Below are 17,428 nucleotides of genomic sequence, written 5' to 3'. Positions count from 1 at the left end.
CTTTTCTTTATATCATATGGGTTTTTCTCCAGAGAAAGGGCATTCACAGGACAGATGCAATCTGTCCCCCTGCCATTTTTTCATTACACAAAATTACTGAACTCACTAGTGCATTCTAGTAGCACACTAATGGGAAAAAGTAATGGAGTCCTTTCATTAAAAAAAAAATTAATTTCCTCTTATGTATGCAATATATTGTTTTACTTCAATTAAGACAATTGTCAGGAAGCAATATTCACCCTATTAATACCCTTTACCACCCAGCAATGTATTAGAAAAACGCCCATTTCAAAGAAGGTGCAATGAAAAGCGTTCTCTCCTTTTACATACAGTATCAGCCAAAGCTTGGGTTATGAATAAACTATACAAAAGGTAGGTTAGTCAGTAGCCTGCAACAGTGAATAAGCATTTCTCTTTTTACTTGTGTATTTCCATGTAGTTCTCTTGCAGAATTCTGCACTATCTCAATAGCTTAAGGGCTATTCTAAGGATCAGAGAGTATGAAAGAACAGAAAACAGTAAATCCTGGGTATTCCACAAAGGCCACAACTCCATTTGTTAACTATTTCCTTTTCATCCTGCTTCAACAACAGGATAGTGACTCTTTCCATCAAAGAATAACCCCTGTCCTTGGATTTGTCTCTTTGGAAGGCAAAGTTTGAGACCTGCTCAGAACTGTGGGCATAAAATTGACTTCTTATTTATGCATTCAACTACGAATATGGTTTTACATTTCATGGAATTACAGAAATGTAGGCTGGATGTGATCTCTGAAGGTCTGAACTATTGCCAACAGTAAATCAGGCCAGCTATGGCTTTATCAGTTAGTTGAATGAAAATCCTCTATGGATGAGTATTTCACAAAACTCAGCAAATTCTTCCAGAGCTGTGCTAGTCTTCTAGAGAAAACCTAACATCTAATCTGAACCTCCCGAGCTTCAATTCATATTCATTGCTGTTTACTCTCTCCTCTGATACTGCTGGGAAGAGTTCTGCATCACCATTACTTCAAGTAATTGTAGGCTGTTACCCTTTGGCCTCCTCTTTGCCAGCCCAAACGAGCCCAGTTCCCTCAGCCTCTCCTTGAAGGTCAGTGTGGTGTTATGTCTTCTGGGTAGACAGACTGGAATTAGGAAGAAATTTTTAACTATGAAGGTGGTGAGGCCCTGGCACAGGTTGCCCAGAGAAGCTGTCATGCCCCATCCCTGGAAGTGTCCAAGGCCAGACTGGATGGGGCTCTGAGCAACCTGGTCTAGCAGAATGTGTCCCTGCCATGGCAGGAGTTGGAAATAGATGATCTTAAAGGTCCCTTCCAACTTAAACCATTCTGTGATTTTACGACTGCCTAGACACAGAAGGCTGATAACAAACTTAAGCGTCTCAAACAAGGACAGCTAAAGTCCCGGACCACTTTATGTGGTAAACTATGCAACACGGGAGCTATGTGGAACATGTGTTTGAAATGTTCCTTTTGCTCTTGAGCTAAGCAAATAATCTAAAGGCCTGGAAGAAAACAAAAAAACCCACCCCACTTGAAAACACTGAGTAAGTGTTGAAAGCAAGTGAAATATATTACCAGGAATAGAAAAGCTGGATTTTATGACCATATAGAAAACTCAATCTAAGGATAAAACATCCAGGTATTTACAATTGAAATATGGATGTTAAAGATACATTGAATATATTTTCAAGAATTGTGAGATTTTAAATGAATATGCTTTTATCAAGAAAATGTTTTTAAGCTAGATTTTTGCTAACCTCCAGAAATATGCAGTTTGCCTGGGATACTGTACACTGCTTAAAAAACTCCACCCCCCAAAGCAAGCATAGGTATTATACGCTGCAAATTTACTTCTCCGAACTATGTGAAGATCCTAATTTGTACTCAGAAAGTCTTAATTTTCTGGCACTGTGGAAGACCCTAGAGATTTATTTTTATATTCCTTTTTTGGGATGTTTGCCCTCTTAGAACTGCATGTGCCCCAAAATGATACACAGAGAAGCAGAGCACATGCACTCATAACACAGTGTCCAGAGGTTTCTGTAGCAGGAAACTGCTGACCTTTGAGGCAGTAAAAACAGAGTGTTAACAGTAGTTTGCTGAGTAACTGAAGCACAGAAAGCCCTCCTTTAAGGAGAAAAACCAAACTACCTGCCCATTTCTTAATTCTCTTGAGTACTTTTACTGCAGCTCTAGCTGGACACTGTCTGTGAAATGCATAGGTTTTAATATGCTGGCCCATTGCAACATTAAGTTTCTTTTGGCCTGTGTCAGCTGCAGCAGCATTACTTTGGCCAATCTATTACTGCTTTCCAGAAATCTTGACTTGCGTGTCTGTCCTATCAGGCACAGGATCAATATTGACTGCTCCATATTTCTATTCTCTTGAACATACCTTTTTCTAGAACTTTCCTCTGGACTTGTAATTCTCTTATGGGTAGTGACAAATATAACACCTATAACATGCCCATTTTGTGACTTCTAAATATAATTTTCCTCTACTTCATCTTACTTAAAAGATATGTCACAAGCAATAAAACAGTCTATGAGTTATGCCTCCACTTCTATTTTGCCCCTTTCCTTGTTTGTGGAACAGCCTTTAATACCCTAGCCAGACATACAGGAGTAGCCTTTATCTGTATCTTCTAGCATTTCTGTGGAATGATGAATGTCCCACCCTTTCTGATCCTTGAACTCAGTAACCTTTTCCATTGCTCTTCTAAGAGTTTTCTATATATCCTTTCTTTAAGTTCCCTTCAATTTATAGGTCCTAGCAGAAGCACCTGTTGTCCCACTCCTTTGCTTGGAAATCCCCTGGCTCAAAATCTAATCCTCCAGTCAGGAAATTTAATCAAACTTCTTTCTCAGCTCAGCTTCCTTTACTACAACCACAGCTTGGTGTCTGACTGTACTTAGTAGGATTAACAAATCTGCATTGTTCCTGATCTAGGAATATAAAACAGTTTTGATAGATAGTATTAAAGATTGCTTCACCCTAGTCTGTCACTGGCTCATGTATTACATGTATGTAACTACTATATACCAATGTTTAACTTAGCATGTGCTCCTAAGACATGACTTGCTGTTTCACTGCAGGCCTGAGAAGTTTCAGGCACCAACTTTCAAAGACAAATGTTCAGGACTCTTAAAGTAATACTCCCAAGCAAATCTGCTTTGTCTGGTCTAGTCCACAGTAAGGCTTTGTAACACTACAGGGTTTTCTCAGTCACAGAGAACATACATGATAAAATATTCATAATGTTGTTCATTGTCATCCTATACAATAGCCAAGACTAAAGGTCCTCTTGTAATTCTCATTCATACTGCCAGATTCAGTTATCATCTGCAGAATTTTATGTAAAGACAATAGCAATATTCAACAGGAAACCATCATGGGAGATAGTATGCTGCATTACCACTTTACAAGGTTTATTTTCCCTTGCTTCTCTGAAAGTGAGGTATCAAATACTGACTACTACCTCCTCTACCAGTTCTACATGTATGCACGTATAAACTGTAAGTATGAACAGTTACAGGACACTTTCTTTAAAATGAAGAAGAATTAATTTGGTAGTTTACAAACTTTGTTTGCTAATACATTGTTTCCTCCTGATTTGAAAATGAATCTGATTTAAAAAAAACCGCAAAGCAAACTTGTTCCATGCTTAATTAATTTTTTTTTGCCCTCACCATATAAATAGATTATCTCCCTATCAAAATCACACGAGATTTCTTCAGGGCTCCACTTCATAATACATATGTTTTTCAGCCTTCTAATAAGTTCATTTCATAGGATTTCATAAAGATTCAATATTCCTATAATATAAAACCTTTTACCATCCTTTTCAATTTCCCTTCATTGTGGTGGCATAAGCTAACATGCTACATTAGGTTTCCACCTTTCTACACTTCACAGTCCTCATATATGCAAGATGCTGAAAGGAATTTTGGTAGGAAGGACATAAATAGATGGCATGTGCATGTATATATGATAGGTGCTATACTGACACAGCTGCTTCTAATTATCCTGAGCTCCTTCCTGTTTTGTTTACAACGTGACTGGTCAGGACTTCCTGCAGTGGTTGTAGACCAGTGTAACAAATTGTTTGGGTGATGGGATAAAGAGTTTGTCTGCTTGTAGAATAAGTTAAGCTGCTAAGTGATTTAAGACCACTTCTTAGTGAATTCACAGTGGGACTTACCCTTCTTTGCCACCCTTTCTAATTTTGACAGTTTAGGTTTCCAACATTTTCCAGGAAAACTTTGGGCTCCTAGGATTGGGAAAAAAGGTCTGGAAACCAAAACAATTTTGTCCAGTCAAATCTTTATTGCTTACCCTGTCCCTTCTGGGAGATACTAAGGCTAGAAACAGGTATATACAGGACAATCCAGGTAAAGTGTTTCATCCCAGTTTAATTCTACCTCAGTGGGGTTCTTAATTTCTTTGAGAGAGGCTGGATTAAGTCTATTTACTTCCCTCCAACAGACAGTTTCTTTTTTTTCATTTTTAGATGAAAGAAATTTTTAAAAACTCATTAAATTATCATAATTTTTCCCATTTAGACCAGCAGCCACCTCAGCCTATACATTCTTGTAGAAGTCTTCTTCCTTTGAACAAAAGATGAATCATACAATAGTCTTGTATGCCTCCCTTATCCAGCACTCAATCAGGACTGCCTGACTGCTACACTGGAAGGACATTTCAACTAGCACGCATTATAGTCTTTTTTACAAGAAAAGAGTGTCTCTTTGTATTTACCTAATCTATCTCTTGCTTTCTGTATTTTTGTTTGTGAAATTCTTCTGCTTTCCCTATGCTTTTATTCAAGCATAGATTGAATTCCTGAATTGCTTTGACTAAGACTGTCCTGGGCAATGGTATTTCCTTCATTTATTTTGTAGACTGTCCTTATTTCAGAATGGATTCCATTTTTTTTGTCTATTAACCTTAAGGAAAAAGCATCCAACTGATTCAATTACCTTTTTTCCTCACTACCCCTTCTTCAAATACTTTAGCTTCTTCTGCTTTCTTCAGAAGGTCTTAAGTCATGGATCTCTAAAGAAGATACTTGAAACAAGAGAATTTCATGCCATTTTGTGAAATAGCTCATAGCTACCAGCATATGCTAAATGCCAGTCACTATTGCAAGGAAAGCCTCTACAGGAAAATAGCAACAGCTTCCACTGGTTATTCCAAGATTTATTGACATTAAAGATGTCCTAACTTTTCTGTAAAGCAAATATTACTATTCCTTCCTTATTCATTATTGCTTATGGCTTACACAAGATACATTTGATTTGGTTTAGTTAAGGTGTTCAAATCCCTGAGTGCCTACCAGTTTTAAAATACTGATGATGAAAGAGAAATAATGACTGAAAGACGAAGTTCTTAAGATTTTAATACAAATGACAGCTAATTCCCTTATTTGTGATAGTTTCTCTCTTCATAATTTTTCATTTTTAATTTCAAAGCTCTCCCAGCTGTGATTAGAAAGCTTTAATGTGAGAGCTGTAAGGAGATACTACATTGCAATTTGGCTCCATTTACCAACTCTGTTTTTTAATTACTTGCTATCTTGATAACTGGGTCTTCCCTTTTGGAAATGCTTACTTGTTCAGAACTCTTTCTCCTAAGCACACCTCAACTGTTCCAGAGGATGACCAGAGATGTTTGTGCATCTGCAAAGTATTGGAAGCATAGAAACAGCCATCTGTTCCTCAGCATGTTCTTTCCCTTAAGCAACCAATTCCTTGTTCTTATGCTCAGAGAAGAATTTGCAATTAGCCCCCAACAAGGCCATCTGGATAAGGCATTGGCATTATCTTGCTTATACCCCAGCTTCTGTATAATTATAAAATTACAGCACCACTTTTTTTCTGGCCACCTGGCTATATACTCCCTTCAAGGTTCCAGAACTGGTAAAGACACTGCAGAAAAGAATGCCTACCATTATTTTACTATGTTTTATTACACCTCTGGGAGTCATACAACAATTTATTCTATTTTTATTATAATAAGCCATAACCCTCTCAAGTTCACTTTCCCTGTGATATGTAAAGTAGTTTTACAATATTGTCAAAACCAGAAATAAGCCTGTTGTGCTGGGAGTATATGAGTGGATATATAATGTATTTTTACTGTCAGCCTTGACCTTAGAACTGTGGATATATCACTTCTTAAAATATGGCAAGACTTTCAGATATTGAGCCAATATTATAATATTACATTGAAGAAGAAATTTCGTAGGTGTCAAGCTCTACGATTTACTAATTTTTTCTTTACATCACACAAGAGATCACCAAGTTTACAATAATTTAAAACTGACTGTCCTTTTGTACGTGTTCATAACACTTCACAATTTATGGAAAGGTTTTAACTCTGATTTTGTCCTTGGATTACAGATTCCAATGGAGGATTTGGTAGTAGAGGGACAGTGTTATGATTCACTACAAAATACAATAATGAACACAAACCTCTTAAAATGCAATATCCTGTTGGCATGATTGTTCTGAGAATTGGCCAAAACCCTACATTAGCTCTAAAAGACTTTTTTCAGAGTATTAGTAGCAAAAGCATTTTGACTGAGATAAAAAATTCTTGCTTGGTTATTATCAGCTACAAAATCAGGAAAAGAAACTCTAAGTATTTGAAAACAGACCTATGATGGTTTTAGGGGATTATCTGTTGTCTCAGTATTTTCACTGTGAAAAGAAATGCTCAAACATATTTTTAAAGCTATGTTTTTACACCTATAAATCTGTCTGTATATACAATAGGCTGGAGTGTCAGATGACCCCACCTTATAAAGGAAGAAGTAAATAAACAGTCCCCAATATCAGAACTGTCTGACTTAGCTTGTATTTCAGTGTGCCTTAAGAGGCTCATGAGTCAGCTTTGCCCCTGGCTGCCAAGGCAGTGCCAGCCCTCCCAGTGCACCCTGTGCTTCTGGGGCTCTGGAAATGGCCAGGAACTGCCACCAGCCTGTGGGTTTCACCTGTAAACACAGAGCTAAATCAATGCCTTCATGGAACTCAGAGAACACAGCATGCAATTCTGACCAAGTCAATTCTTAGCAAATGAAAAGGAGTAATAACACAAAGTGAGGAAGGTGTAAGAGATAATTTGAAAAGCTTATGTAAACCAGTCTGCTCCCATTTCAGCAACCCTGCATTTTTAAGGGGTAATGTTTTCAGTATACAGCTTTAGTATAACAGTAATGTTCAAAAACATTATTTAATGATGTTCAAAACATTAAGTTGCAGATTTTCTTTTAAATAATAATAATACAATATATTTTCATTCCCAAATTTTAAAAAAATTAGATTTTAAATAAGTAATATTTTCATATTAATTTTTGTGTAATAAACAATGAATGATTATTCTCTCTTCATCTCACCAAGTGAGTCTAGTGAAGTCAAGGGAGATGAATTAGACACAAATTTCAGGAGAATTAGGCCCAAAATACTTTATTTCTATTAAAAGCCAAAGTCATCCTCTTGCCTCCACTGTTTGTTCCTTCCAAACTGAAGAACTGGCCAGAATACTTCACAGTTAAACAACAACAAAAATGCCCAGACTCTGATTATTTTCATCCCCTCTGAACACAAGCCAGACAAATGGAACACATACATATTTGCAAATAGTCTTGTAAACAAAATATACCCTTGGTTTTTGATAGCCCAAATCTCTGCTGTTCGCTTACCTTGGATCACTCCCATGACTCATGATGTATGCATAGCATTTTCTGAAACCTAAACATGATGGAAAAACATTGACCTTGCCAAAAATACCTGATTAAGATATTTTCTGTATCTACTTTTGACAATACTTGAGTGATATTTCTTTTAATAATCTAGAATATTTTCTATTCAAAACATTACGTCTATTTACACCTATTTATAGGTGTAAACCAAGCAATAAACTCAGCCTCCCAAGAGCCTGGTACCATGGACAGCTCCAGAAGCATCAATGTGTCACAGCGGCAGCAGTACCTCAGGAACATTCAAGATGCCTGCTGATTTCTAAGGGACCTCTCTGCTTTCAGTCTATAGCAGCATTGGATTTTAATTTCCAAACGTAATTTTGGTAGTCATGCTCAATTGTTCACAAATAGAGTTTACCTGCTCAGGGCAGCAGACAAAGCTGTATTGCTGACACTGTTGTTTCCTCTCCTACAGAGTCGAATGGCAGAAAGTTTGCGTCTGTTTGATTCCATCTGCAACAACAACTGGTTTATCAACACTTCCCTCATCCTTTTTTTGAATAAGAAAGATCTGCTGGCAGAAAAAATCCGACGCATCCCCTTAACAGTCTGCTTTCCTGAATACAAAGGCCAAAACACTTATGAGGAGGCAGCAGTCTACATCCAACGCCAGTTTGAGGACTTGAATCGCAACAAGGAGACTAAGGAGATCTACTCACACTTCACCTGTGCCACTGATACCAGTAACATACAATTTGTGTTTGATGCAGTGACAGATGTCATCATTCAGAACAATCTCAAATACATTGGCCTCTGCTAAGAATCCTTGGGCTTAATCTGTTTTCCTGGAGTGATAAAAAAGGGGCTAACCTCTTCCATTTCTAGTGGAAAAAAATTGGGCAATGTTTAATAGCCCAAGGAGAGAAAAGGGGAAATCTGATATATGAACACAGCTCCTCTTATTGCCCCTTAACCTGCTACATCATTTTCCCCAAATATTTGTTCTGGAGAGTGAGAGCCTCCTCTCCAAGAAAACAACACACCCCCAGCGAAAAAAAACCCCAACCAACAACTCAAAAACCCCAAACAAAAACAAAAAAAAGAGATTGAGGCCTAACTCTGTGGAGATGTTCCACCACAGTCACTGCACTTTTATTCCATTTGTTTCATTCCATTTCCCACAGTGGGAGTGTTACCATGTTCTGTGTAAGAAATGACTCTTTATGCAGTTGTCCTAAAATTTTATTGACATAAAAATACAAATCTGGTGAGTGACAGATGAACTCATTTGCAGGGTGTGGAGCAGAATGCTTGTGTTGGGGAGAAAAGCTAGTTCAAACCAGAAGTTACTGAATGAGAGATTTTAAGAAAAATACTACTTAAATTTGTAGAGAATGGGCATGTGCCCACAATATTGGTATCCACAGTCAAGAGTATGTACACATCCATCATGTATGCACATGCACATGACTCTCAGCATATACTATGTACACACTTCTGCTTTACTTTACTGTTTCTCATGGACACCTTGCCTATTAAAGGAATTGTTGGTGCGCAACTGTTTTGTGATTTCCAAACTGACTAGCAGCTCTTTCTGCTCTTTATGGCTTCAAATATGCAGCAAAACTACATGAAATGAGTCTTTGAATAGGCCAAACTAAGGTCGATGTTTCTTTTACTGATAAGGAGTTTTATACATCAAAACAGTCTTCTTTTACATCTTTTTTTGCCAAATCTTGTGGTGTTTCATGAAAAACCAAATTATATTTAAGAAGTAGGTTAGTGTTCCTTTTTTAATACAGATTTAAAAAATAAATCACAAAGCAATTTTTTAAATTATTGTTGTAGTGTCTGGATTGCTGAATGTGAAAATTGCCAACGGACAATTCTGTTCCACTGCTCCAAATACTTTCTGGGTATTGTAATATTGTAACAGATTTCCCAAGAAGCAGGAGCCATGAAGATTGTGTAGTATATAGCCTCCAAAGTCTTTTTTTGTTGGTTTTTAAAATTATTTTTAAAATGTGATGTGTTATTAGAAGGTTAAAGATGAGCGATATGAACAATAACTAAATGTCTCGATATTTCAATTTAATAATTTAAATTATTTACAGTTTAGTGAAGTTAAGGAAACTGAAGAGATGCAATCTTCAGCTCCAGGTTTCATCTCATAAAGAAACACTACTGGATGGAGTAGCATTCCGGCAAAATTCTTTGAATGCATAAGAAGCTCTGTGGGACTATACTGGAAAATCTCATATGGATCATATAGACCTAAGTCTTTGGTCAGTTGGTTCTTTCCCCTGCCATAGAAAAGACTTCTTAAAGACTTCAGTGTAAAGTTGGTGTGTAAATATATGTTTGATAACTGTAAAGCACATACGTACACAGAGACACAGACACACATGCACACTGGAAAATCACCTTCTACTTTTGTTCCCCTTATGTACTACGATTAGTGCAAGAAATCTCAGCCAAGGGCTCTAAGAAAATTAAAACAAAATGGTTAATAACATCAACATCTAAATTGTCCACTTCAAAAATAAACAATTCAAAATATACTGAATGTGTCTACAGTGTGTTCATTAAGTAGTGTTACGACAGTTACTTAATTGGATAATGCTTGTGAAGTTTTCTTCTAGTCTAATTTTAAACAAGATATTTTATCCCTGTACTGAAGTCATGGGGTCCCTTTAAGCGTTCCCTGCCAACTGTTACACCTGAAGAGTAGAGGCAAAAGAGCCAATGAGGTATAAAATGAGCCTTCAAGGTATAAAAGGTCTGTCATGGCACAGAGACAGTTTCTAGGTCTCACTTGTAGTGAGAAGGTACTGCTGCCTGCTTGTGATATTTGCACTCAGGCTGCTTAGCTTGGCGAGTTTACTACAATCTATCCACAGTAATTGCTAGTACAGGTTCCTCTAAACTTTGTTTACTAATAAATTGCTATCATTTACCTGGGAAATTGTGCAGTATTTCCAGTCTAATTTGTTTTTTCCATGTAATATCCAATTATTAGCCAGTTGAACTGTGGAAAAGGTGGAAAGTGAGTCAGGGTTCCCTTTTCCAACGAATGGTCTATTAGATGCTGTGCCTCTTTCACCTCTTTCTTTCACCGGACTGTGGCCATTTCAGATTAGTGAAAGAAGTGACAAGAAACACCAGCATTCATTACAGCATAGCTTCGAGGTAAGAAAGCTGGATAAAACCAAAAGTGTAGTCAATTATCAGGAGGGTAACAGACACTTTATATTAAAAACCAAATCTTTATTCAACTAAGAAGGTCTTTCTACCAGAAGTATTAGAGACGATGAAGTGGAGAACTCGGGATATTTTAACAAAGGCCCAAGGGGATTTCTAAAGGAAAGCAGCCAGTTCCATTCCTCATTGAGTGAAAGCTATCTCGGGAAGGGGAAAAGAAAGTGAAGCACCACCTGTGCTCCTACTTGACTTAAAATCAGAGGCATGTGGAGGAACAAAGAAGTAAATAATTAAGTTCAAATAATCAAGTCACATAATCGTTAACTGAATAGCAATTTCTTGTTATTAACTCTCTAATAATTTAATTCCTGTGATTTTTTGATCTTAGTATTCTGAGTAATTCATGGTTACTCTGTTTTCTCTCTGAAGAACTCAAGATGTTAAAATAGATTCTGTTTTATACAGAGTTTTCTGTATAAAAAATTCTGATGTATAAGAAAACTGAGGCATAGCAAAGTTAAAACTGAAAAGTCTGTTGGCTGAAGACAGGTGCTGAAATTAAATCCCTTGACTCTTAGTCATCCACCTGGATAAATCATGCAATTAAATTTGCATCTATTTTCTCAGTTCTCAGGTTTATCAGTGATGCAGTGCACTGCCACCTGTAAGAGCAGCATTAATACAGCTGGGATTTCTCTTCACCTGGGCAACAATGACATTCACAGAAGAGATGTCCCATCTGCTGCAGTAAGAATGCCATCTGTCCTTTCAGCATTTGCACTCCATAAAGCAAAACAAGTTTTGAAGGGAAAAAGGTATCCTTAAAGAGTCCTCATCCACACATTCAATTGGTTATGATTTTTTGAGGGTGAAAGAGTGGAGACACTGAGAGTCAGCAATGTAGGAGAAATATTATCTCTTGGGCTCTTCCCAAACAGAGGTTCTGGCAAGCTTAAAATCCATTGCTCCATCCATTCCACCTCAATCTTTGCTGAAAAGGATTAAGTACCCATAAATGACAGGATATGTAATGGGTAAGAATTATTAAACCTTTCCAGTGTTAACCACATCATAATGAAAGATATTTTTTCCTAGAACTATTTTTGCAGTTGCTATTGCTGAGGTCATTTATCATTGCATAACACCTTTTCACTAACATTGTCAAGTATTATGTATGCAAACTAACTGTTTTTACAAAGACAGAAAGTTTTGCTAATAATTTCTTTAATGTTTTTAATTTTCTCCTCCTGCTGGTCCTTCTCCCTCTTCCATCCTCTACTGAACACATATATCTATCTATTTTTGTCTTTTTTCTGCCCATTAATTCTTTTCACTAAATTGTTGTTTCTTCTGGAAATGTTACTGCTTGGTGTTCTTCCAGTCTTTGTGTATTCTCCCACCTTCTAGTTTTTAACTATCCCACTGTTCCTGGAAGATACTGGTACACATCCTTAAATTTAGGAATCAAAAATACTCTGTAAGTGGATTTGCTTAAAATAACCACATTTTCCTAAATTACTCCTATTTGGAGAGAGACCAGGTGGCCTGGCGTAGAGCTAGCTGGAGTCACTGACCACTTCCCAGTTAAAACAGCTACACATCATGCCAAGCTTCTGTTCCTTTTTGTCTAGCACAGAACACATTGCTTTATTTGCCTTGCAAATTACCTCAACTCTAGAGAACAGCAGAAATTGAGCAGTGGAGTGGTGCATTAGTTGCTGACCTCCTCCAGCCAATAAGAGGTACATCCTATCTCATTATCTGGATATGAGGTGTAGAAGTGAATGCAAAGAAAAAGACCGTTTCTAGGCTAGCTGAAAAAGGCTGAATTACCAAGCAGAGACTAATTCTGTATCTGTAATATGTCAAATGAATTATGTCAGGCCTTGTGACTCTTACAATTTATTGGAAAATATTTGTGGTTATTTCTGATAATTCCCCAAATTGTCTCATGGCAAAAAGTTTTGCACCTTTTCGTTTTTCTTTTAAGTAGCTCTCTGTATGTGAGTCCATTCTACAGTGACACAATTCTGCTCCAGGATTTATCTTCCAACCCTTAAATACTGGCATGTATATTTTTATACATACATTATATTTTTATCTAAATAAACAGAATACATGACTCAAAAAAACACCTTCTCCAAGAGTAATTACTCAGAGCTGCTTTTACAGACTTTTCAAAAAATCTTTTTTTCTATACCGATGTTCACAAAGTTGTTTAGCCCAACATAGTAACACCCTTCATATGAATGGAACTATTTAGGATTTTAAAAAGGACTGCATGCATGTAAAAATACTTCTTTCGATTTTTTAGAATTTATGTACAGTTAGCAAGGCTTTAAACATTTATTTAATTCTTTTTAAGCATCAGTAATGAAACTGAATTTCTCAGACAATATACTTTGCTATGAATTTAAAGAGTATGGCTTTTTAACTGATAATTTGCACCGAAATTTTAATTTTAAAATTGTGACTTTGATCAACTGGAAGAGAAGTTTAAGACTAATGTTCAGATTGGAACACTTATGAAACTAGTGCTCTGTGATGAACAGCTGATCCATACCTCTAACAGAAGGGACAAAGTGAAATTTTGATGCAAGATTCTGAAATACCAATTCAAGTATGCAGCCCACAGAATCTGTATCTTGAGCAGGTAGTTTCAATTTGCACAGGGCTTAAGAAAGTTTACTAAGGAAAACTAAGATAAGCAAAAATAGACATTTAAATATGAGTTTCAAGGGAAACTGAATAAATTAAATCTGGAGCACAGGTGAATTTACCTGAGTTCTTCTCTGCGTTGTCTACTTGAATACTTAACTGCTTAAAACCTCATACCTTCAGGTAATTTTGCCATCATGTCAAAAATCTGATGGATGTTCTTCCGACAGATATCTACTGGATCATCCAGGAGCCCAGTGAGGGCAGAAATGACTCCACTTTGTATTAGCCCTCGCCTAAAAACAACAATGGAGGACAGATTTAATACAACATAATAAAACTTGTATATATCCAAGATACGTAATCTTAACTGCTCTTCTTCATGCTGCATCTGTCTGACAAAACTTAGGAATCCTGTTCTTATTTCTCACTGAAACATCACTTCCCATACCATTCAGTAAACTTCGGAATTGCACCTACCTGCCAATACTATGCAAAGTCATTATAGAGAGAACTTCTGTTGTTTTTTGGCGGACAGTTTGGTCATGATGTACCAGCAAAGTCTTCAGGTTATCCAAGAATCCTATGAGACATCAGAGTTCATTTTGACACTTCTTACCTTCAGCATTAATTTGAAATAGCAATATTCATCATTTATCTCACAATTTGAAGGGCCTCAGAATTTTCAGCTTGTCCCGACAGTGAAATTCTCATTGTCATATCTCAAGTAAGGAAGAAACTTTCAAATTTCAATGCCTACTGCCAAAAATGCCATGCTACAAACAAGCTCCTGACTCCTTATCAAGTTAAATCCTAATCCTGCAAATATAAAGTGACATAACTCTAAAAATAAGTCAGTAGAGCTATTGATGTCTTTAGAAAAGAGTGTTTTTTCAGGATTGACACTTGGTTTTTTTGAACAGAAATAAATGTGGTGAACCATTAATGACTGTGTATGTACATATGGCACTGACCAAAGCCAAAAAACCTAACAACACCAGAAAAACAACAACCTCACATTGCTTTGGCAATCAAACTGTTCATAAAACATTAACTTTATAAATTTTGAACATGATTATTCTCTTTTAGGAGAGGAAAAGAATACAAAGGAAGTAAATGGAGAAAAAAGCAGCAGCAAACAAGGATTTTTTCAGTGTTACATAATGAGCTATGTAGATTCACCACAGACCGCTAAAAATTGCAAAAATAAGCTTCTGGTTGGGTCCCCCCCACACCCCCACCCGAGACGAAACTCAGGATTATTGCAGGCTTTTGAAAATAGTGGTGGCTAGCTGTAGTCCTGATGAGTATGATAAATCTGGTTATATTCCTTTCTTTTTTAAATTCTCATTAAGTTCCAGGCAAGTGAGTGATGATGGTGATGGGGTTCTAATTTTGAACTAATTATGTGGGGGTTTTTTTATTAGCCTATGCTAGGAATTAGCTAAAATCAGAACAAAGTCTGGGAATATGGTTTAGTGGTGATCATGGCAGGGCAGAGTTAACAGTTGAACTGGATTATCTTAGAGGTCTTTCCCAACCTTAACAATTCTATGATTCTATAGAAAGAAAGATTCTGCACTATTTTTGTATTTAGGGGTTGATAAAACATATAGTGAGCCATTGATAAATGCTAAAGTGACAATAATTCTTAAAATAACTGTCATACATATGGTACTATAATATTCTTTACCTTTCTAAGGTAAACAGAAAATTTTTCCTGGGCATCTTGAGTCATCAAAGATATTGTAAGGAAAATAATGGAAGAAAGTAAAGTGGGGTTCCCCTCTAAGCCTGCCCCACTGTGTCAGAGCTTGTGAGAACAGTAACTTACCTAATGCTATTGCCTGGTAGACTTTTTCTGGATCGTGGACCAGATCGCAGAGTGCCATCAGTGCCCGCTGCTGCGTCAGCAGCTCGGGAGACTGCAACTCCTCATTCAATTTAGGAAGGGCCCTCCTCCCAAATGCCAGAGGAGCTTTTGTAGGGTCTATATCAGGGGGTAGGTAGGCTGAGATATGAGGTTGCGCCATCACAAATTTTCCTCAGAAGGATTCTCCCTATCCCTAAAAATACTCCAAAATGGCTGTACTTGGTGACTGGACAGATAATGTACCATAAAGACGCCTACTGACTTTAAACAGTGCTCTGTGTCCCCAAGGAGCTCTTTTAGCAAACATACACAGTCAGGAAGCTGTGAAAGAGGCTGGAATTGTGCGTGATCATCAGCACCACTGTGTGTTCATCTGAATTGCCTTAATCTGGTTTAATTGTCACTGAGCACTGAAAAGAAAACAGAGAGAGAGAGAGAGAAATCTTAAAATTTCAAGGAGGGAATGCTTTTTAAAGGGTTCAAGTGAAGCAGCCCAATGCCCATAATAGGAGTGGGGTGAAAAATAATAAAATTAAAGCAAAGGAAACAAAATACCTTCCCCCCCCCCCCTCCCCCCAAAGAAAAAAGCATTTCTTAAAGGGATCTGGTTAAAATCTGCCCTCAGAATTCGGTAACGTTTGATAGAATACGTGAGGGCTGCTCTCCAACCACCCCCCGCCCCGCCCTTCCCTCAGCACGGAAAGCGGCTCAGCTGACTGAACACTACGACCTCCAATACTGAAAACTGCTAACAACAAAAACAAAACAGCCTCTAAACAACTCCACTTCTCCCTTCACAGCAAACGAAATAGACTAAATAATCGAAGGCGCCGTGTGCCATTACCAAGCCCCGGGCTGGCCGGCCCTCAGCTCGCGCGTGCCCTGGTTGCCACAGCGCCCGTTTCTTGCGTACGCGCCTCTTCGTGAATAGCGACTAACGCAGCCGAGCCCCGGCTCCGGCCTGCGTCACCAGCGTGAGCCCCGCGTCTGACGGTGCCCGCGCTCAGGCAGTGAGGTCAATGGCGTAGTTGGGCGAAGGGCGCGGGGCGGGCGGGGGCTGCGGCGCGGCCGCTGAGGGGACCCGTGAGGCGAGAAGGATGCCGCCGTGAAGTCCCGGCGTGGCAGCCGTTCTGCCTCGGTTCCCTGCTAAAGTGGGGAGTCTCTCTCCTCGCCCCTTGTTTTCATAGAAATTTTAGTTGAACAAAATTGAGAAAAATTCAGAGTGAACAAAATCGTGGTCGAGTTAAGGGCAGAAATACAACAGGCGAGTACCGGCGAGCAGCCTGGGGGTACAAAGGCTGAAGGGAGCGCAGTAATTTTGGACTGGGTTTTCTTTCCTAATCTTCTCCAGAGTGTCACTATGAACAGCTAGAATCTGTAGTAAGGGTTTCCATTATTACTTAGTTTCACACAGCCCTTCACAGGAAGGTACACGGGAAGAATGAATCATTGCAATGTGGCACAGTTTAAGGGTGTTCTGGGTTGTCAGATGTGATCTGGCATCACGGAAAAGCTCTGAACAGCTTGCGCTATGAAAGGATAGTGCAAATAGTGAAGTCGTTGGGATGTTTTTCATTATGTCTGAGTAACAATTGTAATAATCAAAGTTCTTAAACAGGATTTTACAAATCCAAAAGTAATTCTGATCAGCCGGATTAAAATGCATCACAGGAATAGGTTCTGGTTTGTTGATCTTCAAAATCCATAAAAGAAAAATTGCTACTTTAAAAAGTATTTTCTGGAAGGGATTCATTTTTCTGCAACATTTTAGAGCAGATTATTTAAAGTAGAGGTGATTTCCCTGAATTAGATTAGACTTCCACTAACTATATACTTGTAAAAGTTCACCTGATTTCCATAGGAAGAACATGAACTTCCTCTCTGGAGGAGCAGGACAAAATCAGAGACTCGTCCCTCAGTGTTAACTCTGCTTTTGGTGTGAGTTGTTCTGTCTTGTCCTTCACTGTAGCTTGGAATACTGATTTTGCTAGT

General features: G+C 37.9%; 2 protein-coding genes across 7 annotated transcripts in view; one reads left to right on the top strand and one right to left on the bottom strand.

Annotated features, from left to right (window-relative positions):
• Window positions 1–10,265, top strand: part of GNAZ (G protein subunit alpha z) — a 66,707-nt gene extending 56,442 nt beyond the window's left edge. For all 6 annotated transcript variants that reach the window (XM_069030549.1, XM_069030547.1, XM_069030548.1 and 3 more), the window contains one exon: window positions 8,180–10,265. In XM_069030549.1, the coding sequence (XP_068886650.1) occupies window positions 8,180–8,524 (345 nt within the window). In that variant the 3' untranslated portion in view covers window positions 8,525–10,265. The remainder of the gene's footprint in view (window positions 1–8,179) is intronic.
• A 3,461-nt stretch (window positions 10,266–13,726) lies between these two features.
• Window positions 13,727–16,335, bottom strand: RSPH14 (radial spoke head 14 homolog). Its single transcript, XM_069031348.1, has 4 exons — window positions 16,281–16,335; window positions 15,398–15,846; window positions 14,044–14,146; window positions 13,727–13,859 (listed from the first exon to the last, which is right to left on the bottom strand). Exons 2-4 carry the CDS (start codon window positions 15,594–15,596, stop codon window positions 13,727–13,729), a joined length of 435 nt encoding a protein of 144 aa, XP_068887449.1. The 5' UTR covers window positions 15,597–15,846; window positions 16,281–16,335.
• Window positions 16,336–17,428: the final 1,093 nt, after the last annotated feature.

The sequence above is a fragment of the Aphelocoma coerulescens genome, chromosome 15 (assembly GCF_041296385.1).
Source record: "Aphelocoma coerulescens isolate FSJ_1873_10779 chromosome 15, UR_Acoe_1.0, whole genome shotgun sequence".
NCBI lineage: Eukaryota > Metazoa > Chordata > Aves > Passeriformes > Corvidae > Aphelocoma > Aphelocoma coerulescens.
This window is presented reverse-complemented; position numbering and strand designations above follow the sequence as displayed.

Bases quoted from the DNA above. Each gene is read 5' to 3' on its own strand.
- RSPH14 (XM_069031348.1), bottom strand. From the start codon at position 15,596: ATGGCGCAACCTCATATCTCAGCCTACCTACCCCCTGATATAGACCCT. The intron at 14,147-15,397 runs GTAAGTTACTGT...GATGTCTCATAG, and splicing joins CTACCAGGCAATAGCATTAG to GATTCTTGGATAACCTGAAG. The intron at 13,860-14,043 runs GTAGGTGCAATT...TGTTGTTTTTAG, and splicing joins ACTTTGCATAGTATTGGCAG to GCGAGGGCTAATACAAAGTG.